Raw genomic sequence first — 26,637 nt, 5'->3', positions numbered from 1 at the left:
TCAAAGCATTGTTTTTAACTACTTTTGTTAGTTAGTTAGTTGTATTTAAGGACCTAATTAAGTGTTTCTTGGACCATAAGTTAGTTTGTATTGTCTTCAAATCGACAAACATTTCACTATCATTTTTTATTAATTTCTTAAAATATGTAGTTTGTATTATCTTCAATTCGACAAACATTTCACTATCATTTTTTATTAATTTCTTAAAATATGTAATTTGTATTGTCTTCAATTCAACAAACATTTCACTATCATTTTTCATTAATTTCTTAAAACATGTGTCAGAACGAACGAATTTAGAAGAATTTAAGCACAAACGAAATATCTAAGAGACTTTAGTAGTAACTAAAGGTCTACAGTGCATGCTAATTTTGATTACATGAACTATATAATAGACTTTCACATACTATTTACTTTTTATGGACATAAAATAAGAACAATTTCATTTTCTACCTGTCCTATAAAAATAATTTATTTTTATTTATTGAAAATTTTCACAACTTATTATATATATATATATATATATATATATATATATATATATATATATATATATATCAATTTATTTATAACTTATACTGCTAGGACCATCATTAAACACTAATAATAATGTGAGACTCATTATCTATTAACACTAACGGTCATTCTTCTCGTCTCTCTTATTTTATATTTTTATTAATAATGCATATGTCCATATTTTTATGGAAATTTTTGAATCCAATAACTACATCGCACTTAATCCAAAACTAATGTGAAGCAAAAATGTAAGCAATGATCTCTTACCTTGTAATGAGTAGGGCTGTCCAATTGGGTATTCATGGATACCCAAATTTGAAATTCAATCGTTTGCCTATCCGAACCCAAATGTTTTTGGATATCGATCTTAATACCCAACCCAAATATCCTATCCCAAAAATAAGATATCTAAAAACCTGATTTAAAAAAATGAAATGATATAATATACTATAAGTGTGGCCTTATTAGAATAAAATCGGATAATCATACTTGTAATATGAGTAATCCCATCATTACTCACCTATGTACGTTCGTGGAAACATGATCTCATCCCATATTCATACTGTTGGAGTTGGAGGAAATATTTTGTTAAGAGTTTATTATATACCTTCTTACATGAAAATAAGGTCTTAAGACATTGCGTGTTCGATTTGATAGACAAAATAATACCAAGATACAATATAGAATAAGTTGGGATGGACTTTGTATAGGATTAGATTAGTATTGGATTCCATTTTAGTGTTTGGTTAGTAAGATTATATCTTGTACTCTCTTAATAAGATGTTTGGTACATAAGACTAAATATAAGATTATTTACAAATAAATTTGGTTCAATTAATTAATTTAATAAATATAAAATTATTAACTGACTGAAAAATTCAATTTATTAGCAACACAAAGTTTTTTAATAATTGTGCATCAAAATTCAATTAATTCGTCCATCAAATGTTAACTAGTTAAATGAATAATCAATTGGTTGTTTAGTTCACTTATTAAATAATTGCAAGTGAAAAAAAATTATAATGCAACAATAGGCGCTTCATCGTCCCTTTTATTTTTATTTTCTTTTACTTGTATACTCAATTAATGTAGGTGGATTCCAAAAAAAAATGACAAGTGTTATATTGACAGTAAATTTACGAAGTACTATAAATTAATAAATAAAAGTGGGTGTCTTCTTCTCCAACCCAGATCATCTCTCTCCTTCGAACAAGAGCATTGGTTGAGAGAGACGGTTAATTTAGTCGTAGGGGGAGGGCTAAGATGGATACTCAGAGCATCCGCAACGCGTCTCGCGGGCGTCTCGGTCTCGTCTCGGAGAGACGAGACTACCGCGATACAGCGTTGCAGCCTTCCGTCCCGATCCAGTCTCGCCGAGCGTCTCGTCCCGGAGGGACGGCTCGCGCGATAGCTCGCCATGTGGCGAGCTGGCGCTAGGCGTGACGCCCACTCGTCGGGCCTCAAGTGGGCGTTGTCACGCTGAAGCAATAAATAATTTTTTTTAAATTCGATTTTAATAAAAAAAAATTAAAAAATTAAAATAAACGGTAATATTACCGTTGAACGGTAAAAATGTTTTTATTTTTTTTCCCTTTTTTACTCTATAAACACTTCTCTTTCATCCTCATTATACACACAAACACACATCTATTATTCTCAAATCATCTCAATTTCCTCTCCAATTTTCATCTCACCTCTCCAATTTTCATCACAAAATGTCCGGCAACGGAAACTCTGGCGGCTCCGGCGGCTTTGACATAAACGCGTTTGGCGACTGGGGGGGCATGTACAATGTCTTGGGTGGTTCCGGTTCCGGTTCGTCGACGCCAGCGGCGTACCAACCACTCCATTTTGATGTGGATGCATACGTTTGTCCCTCCGCCCCGAGGTATTCGCAGGGATTATCCCAAATTAGGGAGGATTATCCGGATGAACCTAATCCGAAAGGAGGACGAGGCGGTGGAAGCTCCAGGGGTCGCACATTCGACGCCGTGGAGGAAGAGGAGGAGGAGGAGGATATAGGCCGTCATCCATACAGCCGGGCGGACACGATGACTCTGTTCAATGCTTGGGTCAGCGTGTCGTACGATCTCATCGTCGGGAATCAACAAACCCGCAAGTGTTTTTGGGAAAAGGTCACCGCCGCTTACAACGAGAACAAGCCGACTCGGTCCTCCCCGCACCCTGAAGATGCTCCGCAGTCATTTTGACCGCTTCGACAGAGATGCCAAAAAAAATTGCGGCATCTACAAGAATGAAGCAACTCAATACCAAAGCGGAGCCAGTGGAGCCGACATTATGAGATCGGCTTTGCGAGTCTTCTTTGACGACAACGGCAAAGAATTTAAACATGTCGATGTTTGGGAGGCCGTCAAAGACGTTGAAAGGTGGGCCGGCGGTGTCCAGTCCAACCAAGGCTCGAGCTCAAAGCGCACGAAGCAAACGACGGGTGTCCAATACTCATCTAGTGAGGGCGGGTCAGGCAGCGCTTCACAAGAGGTTGCCTCACAAGAGGTTGAGGGCACGGCCACCGATGGAGGGGGCTCCTCCTGTGGGCGCCGTCGGCCGCAAGGGACCAAGGCGGCGAAGGCGGCTAGAGGGAGGAGGGGTCGAGGCGAATCAAGCCAGTTGGCTCTAACACCCTATTGTCCATGTACTTGACCGCCACGATGGCGGACACTTCCTGCATGACGCCTCTACAATATAAGCCCATCTTGCCAGAATTGAGTATATGGCAAGACAAATTGGTATTCCGCCTCCAGGTCGCTTGAGTGCACCGCCACCGCCTTCGGGGGATGATTCGCCGGCGGAGTAGTTTTTATAATTTCTATAAAATTATATTTAAAATTATGTCTTTTTTTATTTATTTTGCCACAAATTTAATTATGTATTTTTTTTAGGATTTTAAATTGTAATTTTATTTTATTTAATGAAGTGTGTTTTTATTAATTGAATTTGTTGGAAATAAAAATAAAAAATAAAATTGAATGAATAGTTAAGAGATGAGATGGTTAAGAGACGGATAAGAGATAGAGGGTTGCAGGTGATGTCTCTTAGTTAAGAGATGGAGTGAAAAATACAATGGGACCCATGTATAGTTAAGAGATGAGACGGTTAAGAGACGGATAAGAGACAACGTTGCAGATGGCCTCACGAGATTAGGGAGAAAAGGTGTCGGTCGAGATGGGCCGAGACGGGCCCAGATCAATAGTTGTGGGCCAAGATTAGGTGGAAAGTGGTAACCGAACAACTGATTATTGGAGAATATAGGATTAAATTATGTTTGCCTGGGAAACCGAACGAGGCCATAGTATATTAATTAAATTTATCTTTATTAAGTGCCGTATAAAGTCATGATCTTTAATTAGTCCTTTTCTTCGTTAACCATTATACATGATTTATATTTTAAATTGTGAGGATATTAGCAATGACTTTGAATCTATGCAAATAAATGGACATGCAACTTGCAAATTAAATTCAGTAAACTAATTTAGCAAATTTAAACTCATAGACTATCGCAAAAAAGGTTGTTGAACATACATTTTATTGCTCTTACTCGGTTTCCAAGTCATAAAGTTAAACTATTAAGTTTATGATCAAAATTAGAGTCCGTAAATCAAATTGCTATAAATGAAAAGTTTGCAATCAATATAGTTATAAGTCAAATTACTGAAATAAGATACAAGTATAATTAGATCGTAAATGTAAAAATTAGTGGCCGGGAAATCGGAAATGAACATGAGTGAGCTCTAATTGTCCTTTGAATTTAAGTGAACTTGACTTATGGTTGAAATAGAGTAATGGGGTAATACTACTCGATAACAGAATATATAAAAATTCAATATTCGAACAAAACAAGATAGCAGAGGAAAAACTTGGAAGCTGATTGAAATGACTATATCACTCCTTTTATTTTGAAGTCCTAAAATCTTTTTGGCCTGGAGCCATGGCTAACTCTGTCTATACTCTCAATTGCCTATACCTACAAAAGTTCTTGAATGGAAAACATTTATTCAAGTCCTATTAGCCCATATAGAATTGCCTCTTCCACTCACACTTGAGCCTAGGTCTTTGGGTGCTATATTTTCATTCACATCCCTAAACATGAAAGAATCAAGTTTTCTCTATTCAATAAAATGTCTTTGTATTCTATGACAAACACCAAAAAAGATATTGGTATTATGATCAAAAATCCAAAAGAATGTTTATTACAATGAATTGTGATTTTGTAGAGAGTGAGTATTTTACCATCAACTTAGTAGTAGGGGGCGAAAAGCCAAATAAAAACTTTAATTGACCCACTAGGTTTGTTGTCTAATCTCATGATCTCTTATCCTATGCCAAGTCTGTTAGAAATAATGGGAAGAAATTCCCAAGCCGTGTACAGGCGGTACTCTAACTATTACAATCGAAATGAAACTTTGCAACAAAAAGAGGAATGAAAATTACAACGGAAATAAAGCAAACCAAATTTATAAGTCGAGTCGAGGAAAGCCCTCTTTCCGCAAGACAAATTACGCCCCGGCTAGAGCTCACGGAATGGCGTATTGCCCCCAAAGATAAAACGACTTCCTCCTAGCATGTAGAAGCACCTCAAACCCGCTAGGCACCGACGAACTTGATGGAGTTCCGAGAATCGAGCTAGACAATGCTCCTAAGATGCACACTATGATGTAGAGACCTTGAGAGAAAAGAGAGAATGTTTGTTGTTCGTGTTTATCATCTCCCAAAACTCCACCTATTTATAGGATATGAGTACCTACATGAAGAGTCTCGGCATTAAGGCACCTCATAAACATTTTGGAGGTTACCTTGGGAGTGAAAAGCCAAAAGGCTTAGGAAATGAAAAGCTTGAGGCTTCTCTATTTCCTTCACGTTTTCAACAATCCCCCACATTGGTTAGAGCGCTACAAGCTCAAACCAACACCAGACACAAATGCATGTATGCAGACTCTTTTGCTCAATTCTCGAGAAACAATATTGCATTTGGAATAGCCGCTTGGGGCTTTGAACTTTCCATAGTCAACACTATCGGGCATACCGGCTGCCTGGTGGACGTGATGCCTTGAACCATTCCTCCTTGGTGTATACCGAGACAATAATATTGACACAATATTATTTACAAACTCATCAGTTATCACGTTTGTGTCCATTACTGGCCATGAACACCACTTTGGACTCATAAGTGATTCACTTGTTGAAGCGGCCCACACTTCTTCACTTACATAGGTGATTCTTTTCCAGGTATCCTGCAATACCCACCCCCTCGAGGTTTCCAAGAATCATTAAAAGTCAAAACTTAGCCTCCTACCACATGCAGGTTACAACACTCAATGCTTTCTAAAGAATGGGCGAAGATTAAAAATCTTCCGAGTGTTACAACTAGATTCATATAGCTTCGTTTTCCCATTGAACCAAGCCCATGGGATCTCCAATCGTATGGTTGGGTTACCACTATAATCATCTTTTTAAGATGTGGTTTTCAGTCCCATTCCTTTTAGCAATTTATGCATTTGATCACGGTTTAAACCTTTTGTTAACGGATCCGCTAAGTTATCAACTGACCTTACATAGTCAACTGTGATAACACCACTTGTGATCAATTGTCTGATGGTATTATGTCGCCGACGAATATGTCGAGACTTACCGTTGTATAAGCCACTATGTGCTCTCCCTATAGCTGCTTGGCTATCACAGTATATCACCATTGTCGGCACTGGCTTCTTCCAACATGGAATACATTCTAGGAAATTTCTGAGCCACTCGGCTTCTTCCCCTGCTTTATCCAATGCGATAAACTCAGATTCCATGGTGGATCGAGCTATACACGTTTGTTTCGTTGACTTCCACGAAACAGCACCACCCCCCACAGTGAACACATAACCACTCGTCGAGAACGAGTCTTTTGAATCAGAGATCCAATTTGCATCACAGTACCCTTCAAGTACTTGGGGATATCTTGTGTACTGCAGCTCAAAGTTAAGAGTATACTTCAAGTATCTCAAAACCCTACGCAGAGCTTTCCAATGTTCCTTGCTTGGGTTGCTCGTAAATCGGCTCAGCTTATTCACCGTACACGCAAGATCTGGTCGGGTGCAGTTTGTGATAAACATCAAACTCCCTATGATCTTTGCATATTCTTCTTGAGCTATAGGCTCACCCGTGTGCTTACTCAAATGCACGTTGAGTTCCAATGGAGTCTTAGCTGGCTCACAATCGAACGAGTGAAATTTCTTTAGCACTTTCTCAATATAATGAGATTGTGTCAGAGCAATTCCCTCATGATTCCTTTTAATTTTGATTCCGAGAATCACATCAGCTAAACCCATATCTTTCATGTCGAAATTTCTCTTCAACATATTTTTGGTTTCGTTGATAATGGCACTATTGCTGCCCGTAATCAACATATCATCTACATAAAGACACACAATAACAAAACCGTTATCTGTGTTCTTAATGTAAACACACTTATCGCACTCATTGATAGTGGATCCATTTGCCAACATCACGTTGTCAAATTTTAAATGCCATTGTAATGGTGCTTGCTTCAACCCATATAATGACTTTACCAGTTTGCATACTTTACGCTCTTGCCCAGGCACAACAAACCCTTCGGGTTGTTCCATATATATTTCTTCTTCCAGATCACCAATCAGAAACGCAGTTTTCACATCCATTTGGTGAATATAGAGATTGTGCAAAGCAGCAATCGCAAGAAGCACCCGAATAGAAGTGATTCTCGTAACAGGTGAATAGGTATCAAAAAAGTCATGCCCTTCTTTCTGCTTAAAGCCTTAGACAACTAGGCGAGCTTTGTACTTATCTATAGTACCATCGGGCTTATATTTCCTTTTCAGAATCCACTTGCACCCTAAAGCCTTACAGCCTTCATGCAAGTCTACTAACACCCAAGTGTTATTTCTCATGATGGATTCAATTTCACTGTTGATAGCTTCTTGCCACCACGCTGCATCTGGGCCAGACAGAGCTTCTGCCAATGACTTTGGTTCGTCATCCAACATAAAAGTTATGAAGTCGGGACCAAATGTTTTAGCAACTTTAACTCTTTTACCGCGTCTTGGTTCAACATCCTCAAGACTTGACCTCGTCCTTTTTGGAGGATTAGAACTAGTGGATTCATCCATCATTCTTTCACTAGAACGATCCTCTTGCAAGGGTAAACATTCTCAAAGAATATAGCATTCCTTGACTCAATCATTGTTCCTTCAGCCACACCAGGCACAACTGATCTATGGACTAGGAAACGATAGGCACTACTATTAAGTGCATGGCCAATAAAGATGCAATCAACTGTTTTAGGGCCTATTGCAACTTGTTTCGGAGGTGGTACTTCTACCTTCGCTAAACACCCCCACACTTTGAGGTACGAATACGAAGGTTTCTTCCCTTTCCACAACTTATAAGGAGTCACATCCCTATTTTTTAGTGGAATTTTGTTCAGGATATGATTCGCTGTTAACACAGCCTCCCCCACATATTCTGGGGTAATCCTGAATTAATCAACAAGGCATTTATCATCTCTTTTAGTGTTCGATTTTTGCGTTCAGCAACACCATTTGATTGAGGAGAATATGGAGCTGTGGTTTGGTGAATTATACCACTTGCATGACATAATTCTGCAAACGGAGCTACATACTCACCACCTCTATCACTTCGAACACACTTAATTCGACAATTAAGTTGATTTTCAGCTTCGTTTTTGAAATCTTTAAACGCTTCAATGGCCTCATCTTTACTTCTTAATAAGTAAAGGTAACAATACCTTGTGCAATCATCTATAAATGTGATGAAGTACTTTTTACCACCTCTTGTTTTCACAAATTTTAAATCACATACGTCTGTATGGATCAATTCAAGAGGTTTTGTGCTTCGCTCTACCGAATGGAACGGCAGTTTAGCCATTTTGGCTTCAACACACACTTCACATCTTTCTTGTGAGTTAAACCTATCTACTTTTAGTAAATTAAGATTTACTAGTCTTTTTATAGCATTTAGATTTACATGTCCCAATCTATTATGCCATAAATCAGAGCTCTCAAGCAAATAAGAGAACGCGTCATCTTCCTTATTGCTTATTCCTTTTCCACGGTGAATGACCGTAACATTCAGCTCAAAAAGTCCATTTACTAGGTGGCCTTCACCTATGAATTTTCCATACTTGGTCAATAAAACCTTTTCACACTCAAATTCTAGTGAATATCCATGATTTACTAGAAGTGAGTCTGACACCAAATTATTTCGGATGTCTGGGACATGCAGTACATCCTTAAGGGTAAGAACTTTTCCAGATCCTAATTTTAGGAACACATTACCCACACCAACCACCTTAGAAAAGGCTTGGTTTCCCATACGTACTTTTCTACCTCCAACAGATTTGTAGGTAGAAAAAACGCTTCTCTCGGAGCACACATGACATGTGGCACCGTATCAACAAACCATTCATTTGGATTGTTACCATGGTTCACGTCGGAGACCATTGCGACCACCTCGTGATCATTGTTGTTTATAACAACACGTTCAAATAATTTGCACAATATCGTCTCCAACAATAAGTACACAATTATATCAAACCATATGTGCATTGGTATATTCAACACCACAAGCATCCCAATTATTACTACCAAGTCAAAATTGGTCTTGCTTGTCAAATGACAAACGATAAACACAATTCTCAAGAGAGTAGATCTCAAGGAATTAACCATTTCGTAGCCAATGAACATTGGTACTGTTCGTTTCTTCATTCCAACTTTGGAGCTCATGTTTCCTCCAACTTCAATTGGTATAATCCTGTCTTAGAAGAGTACACTAATTTGTCTTGCGACTGTTAGAAATAATGGGAAGAATTTCCCAAGCCGTGTACAGGCGGTACTCTAACTATTACAATCAAAATGAAACTTTTCAACAAAAAGAGGAATGAAAATTACAACGGAAATAAAGCAAACCAAATTTATAAGTCGAGTCGAGGAAAGCCCTCTTTCCGCAAGACAAATTACGCCCCGGCTAGTGCTCACAGAATGGCGTATTGCCCCCAAAGATAAAAACGACTTCCTCCTAGCGTGTAGAAGCACCTCAAACCCGCTAGGCACCGGCGAACTTGATGGAGTTCCGAGAATCGAGCTAGACAATGCTCCTAAGATGCACACTATGATGTAGAGACCTTGAGAGAAAAGAGAGAATGTTTGTTGTTCGTGTTTATCATCTCCCAAAACTCCACCTATTTATAGGATATGAGTACCTACATGAAGAGTCTCGGCATTAAGGCACCTCATAAACATTTTGGAGGGTACCTTGGGAGTGAAAAGCCAAAAGGCTTAGGAAATGAAAAGCTTGAGGCTTCTCTATTTCCTTCACGTTTTCAACAAAGTCTTGGTCCAGAAGTAGGTCCAATAGAGGAGGTTAGCTTTAAAAATGAGCAGGTCTTAAACACACCAACTGGGTCCATCGAGTCTCGTAACATTAATTGCTCCAATTTCCAAGATCTCCGACTGATTATCCTGAGGTAAGGAATTTTCTGACCATAGTGAATTTGGTTGGATGGAAACTAATCTTGATCGCATGGAAGAGCCAAAAGCAAGTGTAAGTGGGCAACTTGCCCTGCCACCGCGGAGTAACAGAGGAATGCCGCTAAAGGTATTGAAACTTGATTTTTTTTTCACGCACGTTTGTATATTAAAGCTTGGACTGGTCAATTAGAATCTCTACGTTGGTCGTAGTGAATCTCTAAACCTAGCCTCGTGTCGTAGGATATGCAATCCAAGCTTTTTCAAAACCTTAACACACTTCTACTGGCTAATATAGGGGAGTAAGTATCGATCCCACAGAGATGGAGGGCTATTGGGAGTTGTTAGGGTTAACATTGGCAAGCGGCTGGAAAAAGGTGAAAAGAGGACCACTACTTTATCTGGCCAGCAGACTGGAAAAACAATTAAACCTAAGATACTTTTCAGATTTTGTTGCGATTTTCTACTTCATCTTCCTACTCTATCTACACAAAACATAACTGGAACCCACCATGGATGAACTGAAATGCGAGAAAACAAAGCATGATCGGAAAAAGTACGAAAATACAAAATCAACACCAGAAAACGCAGATCTACGCTAACTGACCAACTGGAAAGCATGTAAATGACATGAATATGAACATCCAAGCTAATTGGCCAACTAGAAAGCACACAGACAACACAGATCTAATCATCTAAGCTAACAATTGCGAAAAGCATCCAACAGGCTTAAATAAAAGGCAACAACACGAGATCATCTAACTAAAACTTCCACAATGTAAGAATTTAAACAATATCCAATAGTGGAAACACGAGATTCAACTTCAAAAATAATGAGATTTAACCAAAGCATCAAATACGAAAGACTTTTTGAAGCTAAGATGTTCAAACACTTCGAAAAACTTGAAATTTGAAACTGAAATGTGTAGGAACTAATCTTAACGACTGGAACAAGATGGAAACAAGCTAAACTAAGAAAACTCAGGAGAAAAACTAATCTAAACTAAGAGAGTGGTGGCGTTCAGCACCATATAGAACTTTTTAACTAAACTAAACTAAGAAGATGGTCGAGTTAAGCGTTGCTTCTTCTTCGGTAAGACCCTCTATTTATACGGAGGCTTGGCCCAAATCCCTAGGGACACATCCTTCAATGATTTGACATTATGCGCTTAGGAATTTCTAAAGCAGCCTCTTGATCGTAGTGTGGTCTACTGACCAGTTTGCACTCTTATACTCAACTTCTTCTTGAATCTTCTGCTTTTTCGTACAACTTGCCATGTCGGCGAGCCATATGTTCTCCTTATCAGTTGGTGGCTTCTTCTTCGGTCTGTCTCTCAGACGTAGCCTCTTGACTAGTTTGCACACTTTTTTGCTGCTTTTTCACTCGAATTCCTTTTGACTCATTTCCTCCTGACTTGTGCGTTATCGTGCACACTTCAGCAACTAATTTGCGCATATTATCTGTTTAAACACGGTAAACTAGCCAGTAACCAAGGCACAAAACTTAGCTCATCAAGTATATTCCCTAGACTGGAAGTAAAGAAAACTTGTCATTCTATAGTGAACTCGATGATTGACCAAACAGAAATGGCTAGTCTTTGAGGCAGCTTTATATGAGGAGGAGATACCACATTCAGTTGAAGAGGTAATGAAGCATAAACATTGAAGAAAAGCTGTGAAAAAAGATATGGATGCACTTTGGAAAACTAATACATGGGAATTATATCACTACTAGAAATTTGACATATTATGACACATAAAATGTCAAAAAAAACTATTGTGATGTCATACTTATCTTTAATGGCACCTGATGCCAGTGTCACACATGCCAGTGTCACACAGGTAGATGTAAAAATAGATTAGGTGTAAGGCTAGGTTTTATATTATTACACTCAAAAGTGTAATGAGATAGGTCCTGTAATTTCACTCTTAAGTGTAAGAAAATATTATCTTACACAACACCAATGTATTTGGATAAAATTTGCAAAATACCTCCTATAAATATTAACCTTAGCAATTTTCCATTCATTTTATGCAATTTACATTTTCAACTATGATTTTCTATAATCTATATTTTAATCCTTCATGTTGGGTTGCTCTCCTTTATTTGAAGTCAACAATTGCAACTCATAGCTACCCCAACTTCTACTCTTGGGTTTCTACAATTTCAACTATTGTGGCTTTAACAATAATGAGTTCCCACTTGAAGTGCAACAAGTGGTGCATGAGGCAGGAACTTTTGCCTTGTGAATTAACACACCACACCCCACACTCAACTAAATTCCCAGCTTACTCCACTTATATTTTCTCTCTCTAATCTCTACTTCTTATTTTGGTTTTATTATCATTATAGAGAATTTGTGGACTACTTATTTTGTTAGTCTGGAGAAATTCCTTGTACTCTAGTCAATATTATAGTGGAATATTTGGCTATCTTGGCGATGGTTTTTTACCTCTATTTGTGGAGGTTTTTTACACCTAAAACTTTGGTTTCATTTTTATTATCGTTATTAATTTCTCATTACCTTTGGTTGAATTTATCACGTTTCTACACTCTGTACCCTACACTTCAGTTACTAGTAAATTAAATTTTACTAATATATTTGAAATGCTCACAATTCATATTTTCCCTTTAACTATATAATTGCAAATTTATGCCCTAAACCCTTAACTATATAATCTTGTTGTCCGTTGCAGCTAATCAAAACTGAAACCCTCCCCCAAATCAATACGATGTCACCAATGAGAACCTACGTGGGGAACTAAAAAAGAAAGAAGAAGTACATATGGAGGTTCCCCTAGCTACAGTTTGGGCCAGATAAGTTTTTAGCCTAAAGAAGATATTGTATGACCAAAAGCAGTCACCAAATGTGTGGTTTGGAAGATTCTGTCAAGCAATCGAGAAGTATGGCTACAAACAGAACAACTTGGACCAACTATGTTTTTAAAACAAATAGGTGATAAAATGACTTGTCTCCATATCTATGTGGATAACATGATTATAACGAGAGATTTCGGAATATGCGTCTCAATTCGCCGACCTTTCTAGATTAGGGATTAAATTCGTTAACCTTTAGAATATGGGATCGGGACATGCGAATTTTTCAGAATATGAATTTTTTACTTTTTTTATATTTTTTCTCTCCCAGTAATTATAAATTGACTAAACTATCCCCTCATATTTTAACCCAATTTCTCAAAAATTCAATTGAAATTCTGGCCGACTCCAAACTGAGAGTTCTTGTGCTCCACTCCAAAAATTCAATCAAAATTCTGCCCTTCACTTCGCCATCTCCGCCTACACCCTCCTCTTGTTGTTACCTTTTCATAGCTTCCGCCTCTGCTATACTCTTTCCGCATATTGTTATTTTTTGTTTTGTTTACATATGCATATACATATATACATACCTTCTCATTAGATAATTTGTGCTATTTTATGTTTTGGAAAAACTGTCAAGCATTTACTTTGGAAATATTTGTCACAACATGAGGACCTCTCACATACCGATTGTCATCCTACAAAGGACGGGAAACATTTAAAAGCAATTGCTCATTGGAACTAAAGAACTAATCAATACTCCATCCGTCCCCAAAGAATATGCACTTTGGGGTCGACACGAGCTTTAATGTAAAATTGATAAAGTAAGAGAGAGGTAGAGAGAAAAAGTAATTAAAGTATTGTTAGTGGAGAATGAGTCCCACCTCATTAGAGCATCCACAATAGCGGATGTCCCGGGAGACGTCCGCTATTGCAACGAAAGAAGCGGACGAGGAGGTCGGGTGCGGACGAGAGGTCATCCGCGGGTGTGTGCGGACGTCCGCTATTGCGGTGACACGACGGACGTCCCGTCAGACTTCCCAATTTTCAATTTTTTTAAAAACTCGATATATACGGCTCGTTGAACTTCATTTCATTCGCACCACTTGTATTAATGAGTTTCTCTCTCTCTCTACTTTCATTTCTTTTGAAGATAAATGGAGCACGACAGTGATTATCCCGCCACGAGCGAGTCACAAACGCCGACGTTCCATGTTTGGAGGTAGGGAAAACGCCAGCAGAACTGCAGAGATGCCCGGGATGATGCCCGAAATGGCGGGGATGATGGACGGGTACTATAATATGTACCCTTGGATGGGCTGGATGGTGCCCCAAATGCCCTAGGTGAGTGGAGGGATGGGTGGAATGATGCTCGATATGATGCAGGGCATGTCTGCAGCTGCGGGGGGTAGCAGAGTGGGGGTCTCCCAATCACCTAGGGACAATGTGTGAAAAGGCTCATTTCATGAATTGGTTATGGGGATAAATTCTGTAAATTTAGTGAACTAATAAGTGTTTGTAAGTTCAGGTGCGTGAAAAATCTGCCAGACCTAGGAAAAGCATACAAATTACCCGGGGCAGGAAAAATGAGCAAAAGTAAAGCAAGGAGCAGTTCTAAAAGATCATATTTCAGAGGGAAAAAGAGACAAATCATGAAGAAAGAAGCCCTAGGGATCTGAGCCTCAGCTATAAAAGGGGTAACTATCTTGAAGAAGAGGAGAATTCGACACCATCTCTACATACTCCTTAGTTTCATTTCTAGTTAGCTCACTTCACACGCACTTGGTACCGATGGGAAATTCTGGGCAAGCTTGGCGATAGTTGGTTTCCGTGGTGTAACACCGTCCTCACGAGGGTGAAGATACAATCTGTTTTTTTATTTTTTGTCGTTTATTTCTCGCCGTGAACTTCTTTGCTGGAAGCTCGGCGACTGGTTTTGTGTTTGAACCTTATTTCTGTGGTTATGCCAGTTTCTATTTTCTGTTTTACTTAGGTTTCTAATGTTTGATGTGGTTTTTACTGATTTTGGATGCTTTTCGTAATTGACTGTTGAATTGGAGTTGAGATTGGTTGAATATGAGTTTGTTTGTTAAGGAATTGTTTGAATCGGAGTTGAAGGAGATGGATCTGAATGTTGTTGAGTATGGATCGGTTGGATCTTGAGTAGATTGTGGTTTCAAGAGATGAATCTGATACGTACTTGTTGTATCTGCATGGCTATGTCTGTTGCTTTTGATTTACTTGACCTGGTAGCTTAGATCTAATAGTTTTCTGTTTAATCGTAATGTCTGAAATCTTATCCATGTTTACTCTGCTTTTGATGCTCCGTTTTGTTCATGTTCATGTTTATTTGATGAAGAAGATGAAGATCGTTGGTTGTTAGACCCAGATCCGTTGTTTTTTGCTTTTTGCGCCTTTTTCTGTTACTAGCTAATTCGGGAAATCTGTTCTGTTGTTTTATCTTGCTTTGTTGTCTCACCGTTTTAGGATACTTTTTTACTTGACCTAGTAGTTTGATAAACCCTCTGTAGTTAATTTCAAGTTTCGAATCATGAATGCGTTTGTGTTTCTTTGTTCTTAGGTCTAGTACTTGAAGCGCTTTTAATTCTTGTGACCCAGTAGTTTAAAATTCTCGACCCACTTGTTGCGTGGCAGCTGCCAACCTCTCCCAAAACCCTCCAAATGCATGATAACTCATCCGTCCTAGTGGAATCGATCATTTGCTTCTCTATACTAGCCAATAGTTTAGTCGGTTGAGGTTTTGAAGCGGAAAAGTATATGTCCAACGACCGAATTCTGAAGGTTCCACGATCTCCTAGACCCTGTGATCTAGCGAATCCTCTAGACCAAGGGGTTTGTGATATATCAATAGTGCAGTACACGCTCCTTCCAGCGACACTTCAAATGGCGCCGTTGCCGGGGATGGATGGCGTTGTTTATATTTGGGTTTAGAGGTTTTGGTGTATATAGTTTTGATTTGTTTGTTTTTCCTTTTCTTTTCAGTTTATGAGCAGAGGCTCAAGGTTTGGACACTGGAATAACTCACCCGGTTGGAGAGACGCCCAAACTAGTTAGCACGTCAAGGAAGCAGTATCCCCTGTCACCACCAGGTCAGGGTTAACAACAGGAGATCCAATCCAGTTGAGTTCGGAAAGTGATGAAGACCCAACCTCACCAATCACAGAAGAAGTAGAGTCATCTTCAGACTAAGGAAGAGAAGAAGGTGTTATCATGGCGGCTAAACCAGATAACGACCCAGAGATTGGCTCACTCAACGCCCATCTGAATGGTGAACCATACCAAACCATTATTATTACCCCAGCCTAGCAGGCGATTGATATCAAAACAAACGTGTTGGCCGTGATGCCGCATTTGTACGGGCGAAAGATTGAGTGCCAATATGAATTTCTCCATGAGTTCTGCAAACTTTGCAGTATTTAGAAGAGGCCCCCTAATTCGACTGAAGAGGGTTACAGGTTGCGCGCACTCCCATTTGCGCTGAAGAGTGAGGCCAACACATGATTATTAAGGTTACCGGCCGATTCTATCCGCACGTGGGCAAACTTCAGACTGTTTTTGTTGGACTACTTCTTTTCCTCGAACAAGACGAATGCCATCAAGAAGGAAATTCTAGCGTGCAGACAGGATTATGATGAGTCCTTGAGCCAGTATTGGTCACGTTTCAAGGGATTGCTCGATTCTTGCCCCAACAACCGAATGTGCAAAGTAGAGGTCTACAACATTTTCTACGAAGGGGTGAATCCAGAGTCCGAGGATTTACTAAACTCTTCGAGCGGGGGAAATTTCACAAAGAAACGTGTCAGCGAGGCCAGAGAAATTTTGGGAAGATTAATTGATGCAAAGAAGGCGTATGATTCCCCTCGTACTATCCTTAGAAGGGGAAATGTGGATGCAGTGAATGTGCAATATAAGATAGGATGTACGCTAGGATGGATAGATAAGCTGGAAAAGACGATTCTGACCGCCTTAGGAAAAAATAATCCGCCGGCCCTAGCCGAAAAGGACAACAAAATGACAGGCCTAGAGGAAGGATACCATTGCTATGGTCAGTCAGGAGAAGGAGAATTTCAAGCTCATGTAAATTCGATGGGAAGCTGGAATCTGAAAGGAAGTTAGAACCCAGGGAAGCAAAAGGAAACCCCATGGAGGGACCACCCAAACTTTAGATGATTTGAGAATGACCCAAATCTACCACCCCAATAGCAGAACACCAACTATTCGAACCCTAAGGAGCGGCAATCTAACTAGTCAGGCAGAAACCAAGAGGGACAGAACAATTGGGGCAACCGGAATCAGAGCGACCAATCTAACTGGGTCAATAGGAATCAGAACAATCCAGCAAACTCCTATGTTCCACCACACCAGAGGAATTACCAGGGCAACAACCAGAACCCTCAGCCCAATTACCAAGGGAATCAAGGGTATCAAGGGCCGAGTCATCAATATAACAACAATCAGGGAACTCAAGGTAATTTCCGTCTAAATCAGGGACATGGACCAAACCACCATCAAGGACCGACTACCAGTCAGTCAGCCAAACTCCAGGCAGTCGAAGAGCCTCGATGAGATGGTGAACGATTTGGTTAGCTCACAGCAACACATGCAGAATAATATGCAGTCCAACAATGATGTGGTACATAAGCTTCAGGATGCTCAAGTGGGGCACAAGGCAGCCATGGACATGCTGGCGAAGCATTTATCTCAGATCGCGACTTCCCTGAGTGAAATGCACGAGAACGAAGGACGGATTCCTGCCACAATCAATCCACAGGACATGGAGAACACCAGTCAAATCACCCTTAGGTCTGGACGAGAGTATAAAGGCCCAACAATGAAGATTGATGACGGAACACCTTCTGTGGTGAGCAAGGAAAAGGATGACCCAACCCCACAAAAGGAAGACACTGAAATAGGGAAAGTTGAAACAAGGGAAGCTAGAACGGAGGATGATATCCAGATCGGAGACTTGGGGAGACCAGTACCCCGAATGACTGACCCGTTTTTCCTAGACCTAGGAACTGAGGTGGAGGTTGAAGAAATGAGGAAAGAGACTGGAGAGTCCTCCAAGGGAGATTCCAGCAACACGGTCAAACAAGTGAAGCCTTTTCCTTACCGAGGGGAGGCCAAGAAGAAAAAGGATGATCCAGTAGACTTCATGGAAATCTTCGGTAAGCTGGAAATCAACCTGCCATTTCTCCAGGCCTTGAAGCTGCCTATTTTCAGTAAATTCATCAAGGAGTTTATCGCCGGGAAGACTAAACCCAATGGCAAAATAGTGATCGGAGAAACTGTGTCAGCAGTGATTCAGAAGCGGAGGATTCCGTCAAAACGCACTAACCCAGGTATGTTCACTCTTCCCATTTCAATTGGGGACATTAGAATTGAGCATGCTATGTGTGACCTAGGAGCATCAATAAATAATTTACCGCTTTCCATCTATAAGAAGCTGGTAGAAGTAAGAATGGTTGATACGAAGGTGGTAATTCAGTTAGCGGATAGGCCATGCATTAGTCCAGAGGGTGTGTTGGAAAACGTGATAGTTAAGGTGCATGATTTCTTGTATCCAGCTGATTTCCATGTGATTAGGATGAGTGAAAATGAATCTGCTGAGTTTAGTGGAGTGCTTTTAGGTAGACTATTCCTACGCACAGCTAAAACTATAATTGATGTTTTTGATGGAACAATTTGTCTTGACTATCATGGTGAGAAATTCACTTTCAACATTGATGAAGCAATGAAAAAACCTTTAGATGTGGAAAATCTTCATGCTGTGGATATCATTACCCCTTGGTCCAAGAATATCATGAGACTGAATTAATGCATGAACAAATTAACAATTCAGAGTTAAGCCATTCTATTGATAGAGAAGTAGCAGGATGGTGTGAGGCCATAAACACTCTAGAGTTGACAGATGAAGAGCTAGCAGAGGCGATTGTGGAATTCTGTAAGAGTCATGAATCCGCCAGGTCGAGGGGATCAGCCCATACGGCTTGTTTGGAAAAATTGCCAGGGCCTGAAGGATTAATCATCAAGGAAATGGAAAAGAATCCACTGCCCTAGGAGACAAGTTCGTCAAAGAAGGAGTTGAAGACACTGCCACCAGGTCTAAAGTAAGCTTATTTGGAGGAGAACGAGACATTTCCTGTAATCGTCAACAACAACTTGACCCAGGAACAGGAAAATGAGTTACTGGAAGTGATCAGGAGACACAAGAAAGTCATAGGGTGGACTCTATCAGACCTAGTGGGAATTAGTCCCGACCTCTGTATGCATCATATTCACTTGGAGGAAGGAGCAAAGGCCTACAAGGATTCACAAAGGAAATTGAACCCGAACATGAGGGAGGAAGTCTTGAAGGAAGTTCTGAAACTACTATCCTTGGGAATCATCTACTCGATCCCAGACAGTGAGTGGGTAAGCCCAGTCCACATGGTGCCAAAGAAGTCGGGGATACAAGTGGTGAAGAATGAAAAGAATGAGCTTGTGCCTACAAGACTGGTAACAGGCTGGAGGATGTGTATCGACTAATGGAAGTTGAACGAGGGAACACGAAAAGATCACCTTCCTTTGCCCTTTATCGACCAGATGCTTGAGAGACTAGCGGGCAAACAATTCTTCTTCTTTTTGGACGGCTACAGTGGGTATTTCCAGATATACGTAGATCCGGAAGACCAAGAGAAGACGACTTTTACGTGCCCCTTCGCGACGTATGCGTATAGGAGGATGCCCTTTGGCCTGTGTAATGCACTAGACACCTTTCAAAGGTGCATGATGAGCATATTCTCGGACCTGTTAGAAGAGTGTATCAAAATTTTTATGGATGATTTTACAGTTTATGGGAGTTCCTTCAAAACCTTCCTAACTAACTTGGATCTAGTACTACAGAGATGTCGAGAGAAGAATTTGGTGCTGAATTTTGAAAAATGTCACTTTATGGTGCCCCTATAATCAGTGCTCCAGACTGATGTGGACTTCATCTTCGACGAGGCATGTTAAGAGGCCTTCCAACTTTTGAAAGACAAGCTTGTATCAGCCCCTATAATCAGTGCTCCAGACTGGAATCACCCCTTCGAGGTGATGTGCGATGCCAGTGACTACGCCGTCGGGGCAGTGCTAGGTCAAAGAATTGATGGGAAGAGTTATGTAATATTTTACGCCTCGAAGACTCTTAACCAGGCCCAGAAGAATTACGATACCACGGAAAAAGAAATGCTAGTTGTTGTGTATTCCTTTGAGAAGTTCCGACCATATTTACTCGGGTCGAAGGTGATAGTGTTCACTGATCACGTAGCTATTAAGTAACTGTTGGAAAAGAAGGAGTCTGAGCCAAGACTAATCCGATGGGTGTAGTTACTACAAGAGTTCGACTGGGAGGTAAGGGAAAAGAAGGGGACCGAGAATAAGGTAGTCGATCATCTAAGCAGAATTTTTCAAGGAGATACAGAGGAGGCTATACCGAATGCATTCCCAGAGGAGCATCTATATTTCATGGGGGGAATCCTATAGACCTATTAGATGGGAGAAGGTGTTGGTAGTAACCGGTCCAGGAGATACGGACAAAGGGAAGTATCAGTTGAATGAAGAGCCATGGTTTGCGGACCTGGCAAAGTACTTAGTCACATGAGAGCTGACCAATATACCAGAGAGTTCTCGGGCCCAGATGATGAAAATTAAGAGTGAGGCCAAGTACTATTTTTGGGATGATCCTTACCTCTGGAGGATGGATTCAGACCAGGTGATTAGAAAGTGTATCCCGGAATGGGAACAGAGGGACGTGCTGGACCATTGTCATGCATTGGCATGCGGTGGGCATTTTGGCCTAAGAAAAACTTCTAGGAAGGTTCTGGACAACGGTTTTTACTGGCCCACACTGAATAGAGACGCATATGAGTATTGCCAGAGTTGTGGTCAATGCCAGCAGACCGGGGGAATCTCCACTAGCGACGAAATTCCCCAGGTCCCATTAATCATTTGTGAAGTGTTCGATGTCTGGGGGATGGACTTCATGGGTCCATTCCTGCCTTTCTACGGAAATTCTTACATACTAGTGGCAGTAGATTATGTATCGAAGTGGATAGAGGCTAAGGCGACTGCCACGTGTAAAGCAAAGGAGGTCACGAAGTTCCTTAAGGCTAATATTTTCAGCCGATATAGAGTGCCGAGGGCAGTCATTTTAAACCAGGGAACGCATTTCTGTAACCGAACCATGTATACCCTTATGAAACAATACGAAGTACACCACCGACTTTCTACTCCGTATCACCCACAAAGATTGGAGCAGACGGTTGGATGATGCACTCTGGGCCTACCGGACTGCGTTTAAAACTCCCATTAGAATATCGCCCTACAGGTTCGTGTTTGGCAAGAAGTGCCATCTCCCGGTCGGTGTAGAACATAGGGCGTACTAGGCAGTCAAAGAGATGAATATGAAGCTCCAGGCCTGTGAGGAGGAGAGGAAGCTCCAACTGCAAGAGCTTGAGGAATTGAGGCTTGAGTCATACGATGCTGCGATGTGGTACAAGGAAAAAACCAAGTTGTGGCACGACAAAAACCTCCGGGTCAATGAGTTGCAGGTAGGTCAGAAAGTGTTCATGTTCCAATCACGGTTGAAATTGATGCCTGGAAAGCTGAAGTCTAAGTGGATCGGACCCTACATGATCGTTGGCCTCAGTGCAAACGGAGCTGTGAAAATTCAGGGAAGCGCTTCTAACTCTATCCCTTTCCTTGTTAATGGTCACATAGTTAAGGTGTTTAGGGATAGTTCAGAGCTATGTGTGGTGGAAGAAATTCCACTACGCATGCTCCCCACTATCGCCTAACTGGTCAAATTGTTTAGGTATTCTTCGAGAATTCTTAGGTCAGGTAGATATGCATGAAGTTTTGAATCTGTGGACTGAACCAGGGTCTTCCCAAGAATACTTAAACACTTTTTGTAAATATGTGAATATGTTTATTGAATTTTAAAAAAAATCCAAACAAAGAAAAAAATCCAATTCCCAAAAATATTTTTGAAACACCAAGCGACCTTGGGAAACCAATTGTTATTAAAGATATTTTGGATTCAAATCCTCTTGACCGGGGAGTTTGGTGTCTCGTTTTTTTTAGTCCAAATTTTTTCCTAAGTGTTGAAATGAGAGGATAAGCATGAATTGGCAATTAAGTGAGGGGGAGAAATTTTTGGGTAAAATAGGGGAGAAGTTTCAAATTTTGAAATTCAAAATTCAAAATATCTTCCCTTTCTTTTTCTTTTATTTTTATTTTTATTACTTTATTTTCTTTTGCCTTTCTTCTTTTTAAATTTTCCTAAAATAACTTCCCTCACCTTATTAAATTTCTCACTCACAATTATTTTCTCTCACAACTCACACATTTAATTTTTGAAAACCCTAAACTCACCATTCCGAACTTTCTCTGTGTCAGTTTCTGACTGAACCGCCACCAACCACCGCAGGTTTCCGATCACGAAGTCATGAAGAATCAGCCACCCAAACACAACTCTAGAAGGAAAAACCCCCAACCCACTAAAGCAAAAACCTGCGAAACCTCGGCGAAGCCACCGACAAACTCGCCAGCAAGGAAGCCATCCGTCGTCCCTCAACCAGACGCGGTGGCGACTTCTTCATCCCAGACTGTAATGCTAACCCAACTGCAGTACGGCCAGAACCAACGCCGGTGATTTCAACCGCTCCGCCGACTACAACCTCTGTCGCCACCACAGAGCCGATTGAGGAGCCCGATCCAGAACAAATCATGCAAGAGTTCTTACAAAAGTTTGGCCGTGGAGCAAAGGAAAGTGCAATCTACGCTCGCTTGGTGGAGGTATGTAAAGAAGAGGAAACTGCCCTGACCCCTCTTGAAATTCCACCCTAACAGTCTACTTTTCAAGAAACACCCACAGCCCAGGCCCTATCTTCCACAAAGAAAACCCCGAAAACTTAACCGAAACCTTAGCCCCTGTTGCAGAACCCCCTTCCTCAGCAATCCATACTGAAATCCAGACCATTACATCTACTCCCGCCCTTGTTCTGCCACATGCAAATGAGGCGGATAGCCCCCGCAAGGAAAAAATGGATGAGGCAGAAGGGGATGATAAGGAGGAGGAGAAGGGAAGTCAGGGTACTGAAGGAGGGGAGAATGAAGAAAGAGTGTCTGAGGGGGAGAGGGAGAAGCGAGTGGAGGGTAACGAGGGTGATGAGGGAGATGATGCTGAAGGTACTGGGAGGGTAGAGAGACAGATGAGGTTGATGAAGAGGATGTTGCTGGTAATGAAAGGGAAAATGTAGAGTTTGGACAGGGTAGTGAGGAGGTTGTTGAGGGAGAAATCCCTACTGATGTTGAGGGAGAAATCCCTGTGGATACGCGTACAGTTGAGAATGAGGAAGAGAATGTCTGTGAGGACGATTGTGAGAATGTTGAGAACGAGGAACCTGTTGATGAGAGTGTGAATGAAACCGAGAGCGAAGTGTTGAAAGAGATTGTGGATTAGGAGGATGGACCGGATGGTGAGGAAACACCTGTCGATGAGAGAACGACGAGGAGGAACACCCGCCGGAGCAGGCAAGTGGATGAATTAGTGGCGGCTACAAGGCCAAGGAAGTTGCAGTTCGGCACCTCGGAGGACGAGGTAGAAACAGGGGAGGACATCCCTGAGGCCCAGGAGACTCCAGAGAAGGAAGATGAGGTCTCTGCTGAGGCCGTAGAGAAGCGCTTTGTTATTGAGCGTAAGCGTAAAGGAAAGCAGGAGGCTAAGCCCCTGGCTAAGAAGCACAGGCAGGCTTCCTCCACCGTGGAGATCAATGAACCTACCCCAGAGCCCATCCGCGTGCCGTTTGCCAAGCCATTAGAGGGTCCCAATGAGGACAGCGAGGAAGAGGAAGAAGCGGATGCTAACCCGCCTGAGGAGTCCATCTACGAGATGACAGAAGTGCTGGTGACAAGGAAGCTATTAGAGGCCATGGCCCATTTTGACGATCCCAAGAAGGCTCTAACATACGAGGAGCGAGGGGCGAAAGGGAAATTAGCCAAGTCGGGAAAGTGCTACCACCCCAAGTCACTCCAGGAGATTGAGTCAGAGGAGGAATTCCTCTCCTATATCAGCGCCATCGGGTTCGAATGGTTGCTGGGCCATAGCACAACGGAGGTGCCGATTGCTTTAGTCAAGGAGTTCTTCACGTCATACAAGTTTAAGTCCACCATGGACCCAGACACCGACTCAATCACCTTTCGCCTTTTTAATGAGGAGATAACAATGAGCATCCGGGAATGGTCGTTGCGAATGGGGTTGTTTACCCTGGAGGAGGATGAAGAAGGTATCTGGAATAAGAGGGCAATCGGACCCCCGAGGAAAACCCTGGTTTTGACACTCAGAAGGCTTGGGAGCTCATCACCCATAAACGTGGTGGGAACTTCAAGACAAGCCTCTCAAATCGAGTCTACATCACAAACCACCTCCTCCGCTTCGCCCAGGTCTTTATCGGATATAACCTCATGGGTCAGGTAAGCTCCACCATCACTACACCAGAACTTTACTTCACATGGTGTATGCTGAAGGGTGTGAAAGTCCACCTCGAATACTGGCTAACCCAAGCTTGCCACCTGATGACTACCCACACATCCCGCCATCTCTACACTTGTCACCTCCTTAGCGCCTATCTCCAGAGGAATGTAATTATGAAGATAGTGAAATCGGTGCCTACCCGTGGAATGTGCGATACTCCAGAGCAGTTCAACCTTGACTTTTTCTTCAACAAGGGTCTTCTGCACATGGTGGATGGAGAGGTGGTCGGACGCAATTTAAGAAGCGCTGATGGATGAAGCTATATGGAAGATAACTGAACCGAGTGGATCAGTTAGCAAATGTTGTTGCCACTTGATCAAGGCCTTCTCTCTCGTTCCCACCGCAAATATATTTTATAACTCCTAAGTTTACACTACTTTAACAGTAAAGCGGCAAGTTTGGGGTCAATCCCACAGACAAACCGGTGTGTTGAGTGTGTGAGTAGTGAACAGGGGTTGGCTGCTGCCACGCTTTAAGTTGGGAGTTTTTAAGCTACTGGATTACACTATGCAGAATATAAACTATATACTTGATCAAGGCATTCATCATGCTGGAAGAAAAACAGAAATTGGACAGGTGAACGACAGGTTGGAATAAAGACTTAACTACCTAGGCATGCTTACGAAACTGTGAAAACACCTTGACATTCAACATAATGAAATACTGGATCAGAGACTTAAAAATGAAACTAAAACTGGAACAGTAAAGAAGACGACAAAAACGAAACAACTCCGATTTTATACTCAGAACTTCAAAACAGTACTGTGAACATGCAGAATACAAAAAGATCGATTCTTTAACTATAGAACAACACGGAATTAAACTAGGCTAACAACTTCAGAACATAAGAAAGCGAGAAAAGCTGAGAAATTTTCGGTCGGAAACTTGAGACAGCGCCGAACAGATATTGAGTATGCTGTCGTACTCCCTTCGGTCGCTCTCTCTCTAACTGACCATTTCTCTAACTAAGCTTTCTTCAGAACTGGAAACTAAACTAGAACGGAAAAGAAGATAAAAAGGAAGATCCAAAAGAAGAAGCTATCAAACTTTTTAATTATGGTGGCACATCCTCTATTTATAAGCTCGCCGCAACGACCTCCAGCTAGATAACGATTTAAGCAGAGAATATTCGCTCACGCTAGGATCGTGCATCTCATCAATTGACACGTGCCCCTTCTTCTAGAATGCGGTGGTCCCTCAGCAATCGAATGAGGATTCTCCTTCGTTCTTGATAACTGATTGATGATCATATCCAACGCATCAGCTACACGTGATTCTCTTCTAGAATGGCGTAGTCCCCGCCTAACTGCTTGATCACCCCCTTGATCATTCCACCCGATTTTTGGCCCTTTTCGGCATTCTTGCATAATTAACACTTGCTTTGCACGATAAACTGATCAAGTAGCATACATTTCGCCCCTAAACCGATGCATGAAATAGGCCTTATCAAACTGCTCACACTTAAAACATACTTGTCCCCAAGTATAAAGAAAAAGATAAGTCAAATTTCAGGCATGGTTTACTCATTCCAAGAAAGTAAAAGAAGACGAAAAGAAAAACAAGACTCAAAACAAAAACACATATTCACATAGATGCATAAAACCGAATAAACTTCCAACAATCATACCCGAGGTCGAGGTCAATCCATTTGCCAGCAGCTTATGTTTCTTCCCTTTCGCGTTCACTTGATCAAGGTGTCAGTTTGTCAAGATTGCTCGATGATAAGGCTCATTTCATGCATCGGTTTAAGGGTAAAATGTACGCTACTTGATCGGTTTTATCGCGCAAAATAAGTGTTAAACGTGCAGGAATGCCGCTTGACCAAGGCAACAAGGCCAAACTGATCAAGCTAGTACAATACGTGAAAAAGGCCAGATATCGGGGGAAGTTGATCAAGGGGAGTAACCAAACAGTTAAGGAGGGGACCACTGGATTTCAGAAGAAGGACACGCAAGGCTATGAGCTGGATGGTGCGCAGCATTCTGTTATCAAGGACAACGTTCTAGAAGGGGACACGTGCTGATATATGAGACGCAAGGACGGAGCTGAGTCACGAATTTGTTACTGAAAAGCATCGTCGTTCTAGAAGAAGAGCACGTAGCAACCAATGAGTCGCTCACTCTCAGCATGAGCGAATATTCCCTGCCAAGATCGTTATCCAGCTGGAGGTCATGCCGAGCCTATAAATAGAGGATGTGCCACCA

At 41.3% G+C, this 26,637-nt stretch overlaps 1 protein-coding gene across 1 annotated transcript; it reads left to right on the top strand.

Annotated features, from left to right (window-relative positions):
* The first annotated feature begins 17,368 nt into the window (after positions 1 to 17,368).
* On the top strand, positions 17,369 to 18,694 carry LOC121745806. The gene has a single exon (XM_042139758.1). The coding sequence runs from the start codon at positions 17,369 to 17,371 to the stop codon at positions 18,692 to 18,694; it is 1,326 nt and encodes a 441-aa protein (XP_041995692.1).
* Positions 18,695 to 26,637: the final 7,943 nt, after the last annotated feature.

This window comes from Salvia splendens, chromosome 8 (assembly GCF_004379255.2).
Source record: "Salvia splendens isolate huo1 chromosome 8, SspV2, whole genome shotgun sequence".
Classification (NCBI taxonomy): Eukaryota; Viridiplantae; Streptophyta; class Magnoliopsida; order Lamiales; family Lamiaceae; genus Salvia; species Salvia splendens.
This window is presented reverse-complemented; position numbering and strand designations above follow the sequence as displayed.